We start from the raw sequence: 7,571 nt of genomic DNA on the forward strand, positions 1-7,571 counted from the left end.
ATTTGAACTTCAAATATGATTATTTTTGGGGGGGGGGGGTTGCGGCCTGAAAAGGTTGAGAACCACTGCTCTACGAAAGTGCTCAAAACGCACTGCCCCCAAGACCCCCTGCACTACACCCCTGCATTTGACTCACTGTCCTCTTTCTTTGCTGGGGCAGGCAAGACACACTGGGCCGTGTTGTGATCTAGTTTCAATCATTTGATCATCACATTTATTAGATCTGTTTGACTTCTTTAATCAGTCATGCTTCTCCTCCTAATTCACCTGCTACGATTTGTTTTGGGATGTGTATTTTGCACAATAATGTGGGTAATTTCATTAAGTGTAGAGTCCTTGTCAGCTTTGAAAACACACGCACACACACACCTGACAATAAATAATTGGGCTATTGACATTGTTATGATGTAAATACACTTTGTGAACTCAAATTAAAACAATCCAACACAAGCTTTGTGTTGCTGACTCACAAATGAGGAAAATAAGCTACAATGTGAACATCAGTCCACTGTACCTCCTGCCTGACTTCTACCAATGAGAGCAGAGCAACTTTCACAGATGAGCAATTTGACCAAGTGAAACAATCAGAAGTAGAATCATCTTTATTGTCACAGCACAGGATTCAAATTTCTGGGATGAATAATATAGAACTTAAAAAAAATATTTACAAATAAGAAAATAAACTATGTAAATAAACAGCAGCAGGCACATTAGTTTACATAGGTTGCAGCAATAGAACACTAAATATAAAGTTAATCTTAAAAAAATAAATCTAAAATAATCAGGTGTGAGAAGGAAAGTAGTGCACAGATAGTAGTATATGTAGCCTGTACTTTGACTCAGGTATGGGGTTGAGTACTTTGTCCAGCACACCACCAGGGTTTAGTGTAGTGTTGTGTTGCAGTGGTTGCTGTGTTTCCTCCGTCCGCTTCTGGAGCGGAATTCTCTGTTGCACTTTGTGCAGGTGGCCTCCTGCTTCCTCTCCGCCTACAATGGAGTTCAACAGTAATGAGTTTTCATTTTATATTGCTACACAGAATGAAACATATTTATTTATTCATACAGTGTAACATTCATTTTAGTAGTGTTTTTGGTGATGCCTCTGGTAGCTCCGTTGTGATGGTGTTTGTCTGTACATAGGCACCCATGCTTTTGAGGCAGTTTTGTAATGCAACAAGTTGCCAGAAACTATTCATTAACTGTAAAATACACACGTAAGCGCATTTCTGGTACATTTCCGGTGCCTGCGTCATTTGTCGCACCAGTGTTGGGGGCAGACACTCACGGATAAAAATGTGGTTTTTATATAAAATATAACAAGTTCTGATCTATATGCTAAGTACATTTAGACTTTAATTTAAATACAAAAAGGAAACAAATGTTGCAAAAAATCTAATTAAATCAAAGGTCCATGCTCTCGGGATGCCCTCTTGAACACTTCATTGACCAGAATCCCTCAGTATTTTTCCTTTTTCCTCTCTACAGTAAAACATATTATTCAGTGTCACATATTGACGTGACACGTTGTGATCTTTTTAGATCTTTTAACCATGAGGATTACACTGTGTACTGATATTTACCTCTGCGTGGACATCCTTCCTCAGCCTGAGAGAAGTACAGCTGAACACCTTTCCACTTGAGGGTGTCATCTTTCCCACGATCTTCCACGTGTCCGTCTCCTCGTTGTACTGCTCGATTTCAGGGGGAAACCTACATGGCGAGAGACCAACATCCATGAAAGGAATGTCACCTTCTCTCAGACCTCCATGGAGCATCAGTGACTTCCAGGGGCATCACAAGGAGGAGGAAAGTGGGGCTGAGTTACCAGGGCCCAAGGTGGAGGGGCCTTCATTATTTTATGCTTTAACTATTGAAAAATAGCAGATCTACAAGCTCGCAGCGCTGCACTCGGTGCCGCGCTGCGAGCTTGTAGATCTGCCATTTTTGAAAAGTCGTGAAAATCTTTGAATATATGTATTTTTAAGCGGACATTTGTAACTCAAATTTTGCTTCTGTGGGGTCCCTGGAACTAAATATTTTGAGATGGGGGTCTGTGGCCAAATACATATCTTTTTGAGGGTCGTTCACATGAAAAGGTTTGAGCACCACTGACATAGAAACATAGGTTTTTCAGAAAAAGGATTTGAAATATTAAAGATTTTCACGATTTAAAAAAATAGCAGATCTACAAGCTCGCAGCGTGGCACTCGGTGCCGCGCTGTGAGCTTGTATATCTGCTATTTGTCAATAGTTAAAGCACAGGGGCCCCACAGTGAATCCTTGTACCCAGGGCCCAGAATTTGGTGTGACACCCCTGGTGACTTCCTTACCTGCAGGCTCCTAGGGCGTAGATTTTTCCGTCCATCGCAACCGCACGAGGATTCCAAAATTGATTTTTCATGGGAGCACACTTGCTCCACTGGTTGGTCTCTGGGTTGTAGCACCGAACCTCGTCCCCGCTCCTTACACAACCAGTATAACCACCTATGGATAAACAGGAATTAACAGGCTATAGTGACTGTTATGGGCCTCTGTCATGTGCCCAAATTACAATGAAGTCGAAGTGAGTCTATTGTGGAACTAAGAGCCATTAAGAATATGTTTACATACCTAGGACGTAGAGCTTTCCATTCAGCGTACAGGCAGTGGAACCAACAACACGAGGACCACGCATACGAGCAGCTTCTGTCCATACAGATGTTTTAGGGTTGTATGTGAACATCGGGTTCCGGACAGCCATCTCCCGGCCACTGCAACGATTTCCTATAACAGTGACACCAGAGGGGACCAGGAGGACATACAACAGACTATTATTTATTGTCAACGGGAGAGAGATGAATACTTAACAGCAAAGACTTTGGACACCTTAAATGACAACTCCGCCCTAAATCCCTTCTAGGCTCATTTTCCTACTTATATTCATCCAAAAAGACTTTCCATGGGGTCTATTAGGCAGAAATGCCCCTGTTGTCCAGTTTCCCCAGCAGAACCCAGCCGCCCTGATAGCATAGATTGGAGTCTATAAGCCTATCACTGTTACACTATTTGTTGTGGTCAAAAGTGTTTTTATTTTTCATGAATGTGGTACTAGTTGTCATTACAAACACATCCATGTCCCACACAAGCCCTCACACTCTACTAAATAGATGTTAGGCTTTTATGTGTTTTGCCAAGTCCCGGAAAAGATGCCCTGTGATTGGTCAGTGCAGTCACTTTGATTGGCACTTGTGCCGAATGCTCATCCCAAAACATTATTTATGAGATTGTGGTGGCTTGTGTGGGACAACCAAGGCATCGATGTGTTTGTAATGACATCTAGTAACGCATTCATGAAAAAGAAATTCACTTTTGAACACAACAAATAGTGTAAACGTGATAGGCTCTACTCTATGCTGTGAGAGCTGCTGCATTCTGCTGGGGAAACTGGACAACAGGGGCATTTCTGCCTAATAGACCCCATGGACAGTAATTTTGGATCAATATAAGTAAAATGAGCCTAGAAGTGATTTAGGGCAGAGTTGTCCTTTAAGTGAACGATTAGGATTTACACACAAGTAATCACACTAATCCAGGGTCCTTACCAATAGCATAGATCAGTCCATCTAGTGCGACCACAGCAGAGCTGTCCCAATAGTCTGGCAGACCGACAGAGTCCATGAGCTGCCAGGTGTTGGTGTGGGTTTCGTAACGTTCCACTGACTGCTGGCGCGTCTTGTCAGTACCCTGGCCCCCCACTGCAAACACAAAGCCGTCCAGCATCACCAGGCCTATGGACCATGTGGCGGTTTGCAAAGAAAAAAACAGAAAAAAACTCTGATCATTTGAACTTATTTCATTGGCCAAAAAACAAACATAATGGTTATTCCAAAAATACAATTAAAAAGCATAATGTCGTAATTCGAAAGTCTTACCAAAGTCAGTGCGTGCATGATTCATGGGAGCCATCTTCAACCATGAGTCACGGGAGACGTCATAACGCCACACCTCCCTACTGCGTGAATAATCAACCAAAACTCCTCCAGCCAAATACACGTAAGAGCCTATATGGAGAGAGTTATGACTTTAGTTTTAATGAAATAAAGATTTTCAGAGCTCAATATCCACAAGTTTCCGCGGGAGTTTACTGGAGACTATCAGGACCAAACTTCCGGGTTTAACAGCAGACATACAAGTTCACGTCGCGTCGCAGATGCAACCCGTTGTGAGCTTGTAAATCGGCGGCGGAAGATCGGTGCAGACGTCTGCGCAATGCACTATGGGGCGTAGGAAACTCGTGGATAGAATACATTGGCATTACAATGTTAATTTGTGCCTGCTTGTATGCTATAATTACTGTAATGGTTCACATATCAAGCCAAATATGACATAACGATGGCCAAAACACAAAACCGCCTATCTGAAAAATTCACTTTGTTGGGAAAATGACAAAGAAAATGTGTGTTCAACATTAAAACCCATCTACTATTTCTAATCACATGATATTTTTTGGCAAAATGAGGGGCAGAACAATCTTGCAGACAGACTGACCATGCAGCATATCCTGTTGTCTTCATTTCAAGTGAAATCCAAAAATCATAACATTTACAGATAGGTTTTGCATTTTGGCCATCGCTAAGCTGCTAGTTGGGCTGTATAAGCTACCTTTAGCCACTGGCTACAGTTTGCAGAATATTGAGCAATGTTGCTTTAATAATTACTCCCAAGTTGCCTGTAAAACGTGTTTAGTTTTTAATAGATTAATAAATGAACGATCCTAATAATACAGCTCAATTCTCTGGCAAAACAGAATAAGATCCAAATCCAGTTGATCTGAAGGCACTTCTCACCTGAAACAACCAGACCAGCCCCAGATACACCTACGGGCAGACAAGCCAGGTTCTTCTTTTCTTTGGTCAGAGGATCCAAGCTCTTGACAAAGCGAAGTGCCATGCCTTCCCCCACCAGCAGGATCACGTGATCATAAGATCCTGCACAACAGAATAGAAGAAGGTACATAGCAATCAGTGGATGGATGTGTGAGCATGTGAAATGTAGTGAAACCAGTCATTGATTTAATATGACAGAATGTTCTAACATGCATGGCAGCGTACCTGTGAGTGTGGACCTGCATGGTCTTTGGTCCTTGGCCTCAGAGATGAGCCTCTGGCACACCTGGGATTCAACCTCACCCAGGGTTGCAGTCACATGCTGAAGATAGGTGGGGCTGATAAAAGCCAGACGGATCTGCTCCACCACCTTAAAGGACAAATAGAACGCTGATTATTTACTAGTCTGACTGAGTATTGGCATTTAGCATTGCTTTCACGAGGGGGGGCTGACCTTTTCAAAGCTCTGTGTTCGGGTAGGACAGTGGTTCAGCCACAACATGGCAGCGTCAAACACCAGCTCCTCCTTGGACGCATGCAGATCATCACTGGCTAGAATCTCTGTCAGTTTATCCTCAGAGAGAGAGAGGAACTCTTCCTATTGGCATAAGCATACAGTAGATTAGATTGATATATTAACACTGTTCCCATACTTCCTGAAGTAACCCTTTCTCCTCTGAAATGCTCACTGGTGACAGGTGGCTTTGTGGGTGACAAGGACGTGGCAGTAACTGGTTAATATTTATCCAATGACAGAGTAAATAGTTTGCTACACATGTTTGGCTCAGTTGTGGTTTTGACAGGTCAAGTAACCTATATAAATGGCTTTCTTTCTTGAGTGTAACTCGAGCATCCTAAATCAACTTCAAACTTGCTGTGGGCGTCGCAGAGGAATTGAGTGTTGCGCTGAGTGGGAACAGAGTTGAACCAGCGGTTGTCCAGGAACAAATTATCTGTATCTGTCTCTATATGTCTGTGTGTCACATGTATTGCCGTCTTATTCTCCTGGCCTCGAGATAAGCTATGATAACTGCTCTAAGTACGGGTATTCTGACAACGGGTACAATGTTATTGCGTGACTAGAGGGGCATCAGTCGTCAGTCTAGTAGGAGCAGACAAAAACAACTTGGTAAATGTATGCTTCGATGTCTGTTCGACGTAACTGAAGTGTTCCAGAATGTAATCCATGCTGTGTTTCATCAACATCTTACAGGAGTGGAGCTCAGCAAAGCAGTGAATTCCTACACAGTTCTTCATATCCATCTGACGCTCCATGTAATGACAGCAGGCCTCTTGAACAGCTGTGACACCCAGCAGGTTGGATGCTGCCAGCAGGGCCTGCAACAAATCAACAAAATACAGTAGGAATTTAAAACAGCCTATCACCTGATCCCATTTATTTGATTTAATTGCAATTATGTTTGCACATGGAGACAATAGTTTTATGATGAGTTTTATGATGATAATACATTACCTGCACATTGTCTGAGGAGATGACCACCTGTGAAGTGTAGGCATATCCCACCAACAGGTCAATCTCCTGAGGTTCTACATCCATCATGTCAACCTTCTCCTGTCTGGACTCCATCATGCCAGTTGTGAACATTGCCTGTTCAGGTTAAAAAGGGGGATAGTTGGCTTTCAATGGTCATGCTTTAGGCAATTCTAAATTACATTGAGTCAACAAAGATAGTGTAACATGCAGTGAGTAAGTGTGAGAGTACCATGCATTGTGTGAGTAACATAATAGGTGAAGCCGTCCTTTAATAAATGTTGATATAGATTGAAAAAGTTAAGGATGTGTGTTTACCTCAAAGTAGGAGCTGAAGGAGGCCAGTACAGTACGGTGACAGGGGAACTGCTTTCCTCCACAGCACAGAATCACATCACACAAAGTGTTGTTTAGACGAAGCCTGTTGAGCTTCTCTAACATCTGGTTGGGATGTGTCTTCTCCATGAACACAAAGGTGTCACTCTCCACTGAGGATGGAGGGACACTGGTGACTTCCATAGCACAGGGAGCTAAACTGACGTCAACTGGAATGCTAGATCAGCCTGTATGACAGCAGGAGGAGATGGAAGAAATGGTCAATGAGGGTTTGCGCGTTAAAATTTAAATTAACACTTTAATGTAAGTTACAAAAAAACTAAATGAACACGGTGTACTTTTGCTGCCCGTCACATTGGAAAGCTTGTACATCAGATAGTTTTTTTCAAGTAGAGTATGAAATATGGCTTACTTGTTTCATAACTCTAAATCAATGAATCAAGTAGTTCACTACTTTATTTGCACCTGAGATGTAGATGCAGTATGCCCATTTTACTTGTTGTGTTCATTATGCACAAATACGTATCTAAATCTGTAACAAATAACAGATCTACAATGTATGTTGTAAGGTATACAAGCTAGCCTGTATTTTCAAATAAGTGTAACCAGGTAGACCAGTTACTATATGGCAGCACCAGCCAGGTGCTCCTTGTTTCAATTAAGGGTGGGGTGTATTGGCAGACAGGGTTTGAATACTATCCAACATACAATACCGTTACTAGCCTATATACGGGCTGTCGTGACAGAGGAGGAGAAGGAGCACCAGCATGGAATAAGGGCATTACTCTTAGCATAATGTACTAAGTCACCAGGCGGCCAATATGCCGACACACATGCCTTGCTGCTCTTGTCCTCCTCAGACACACCAACTAACAGCA

General features: G+C 42.5%; 1 protein-coding gene across 1 annotated transcript; it reads right to left on the minus strand.

Annotated features, from left to right (window-relative positions):
- Positions 1 to 882: 882 nt before the first annotated feature.
- Positions 883 to 6,876, minus strand: LOC308304902 (kelch-like protein 20; the record flags this gene model as incomplete). The annotated part of the gene is made up of 11 exons (XM_080749528.1): positions 883 to 987; positions 1,581 to 1,710; positions 2,412 to 2,484; positions 2,611 to 2,763; positions 3,582 to 3,767; positions 4,827 to 4,967; positions 5,091 to 5,235; positions 5,320 to 5,463; positions 6,111 to 6,203; positions 6,340 to 6,474; positions 6,676 to 6,876. 11 exons carry the CDS (start codon positions 6,874 to 6,876, stop codon positions 883 to 885), a joined length of 1,506 nt encoding a protein of 501 aa, XP_080605654.1.
- Positions 6,877 to 7,571: the final 695 nt, after the last annotated feature.

Source organism: Nannobrachium achirus (assembly GCF_963921795.1).
Source record: "Nannobrachium achirus genome assembly, chromosome: 19".
Lineage (NCBI taxonomy): Eukaryota > Metazoa > Chordata > Actinopteri > Myctophiformes > Myctophidae > Nannobrachium > Nannobrachium achirus.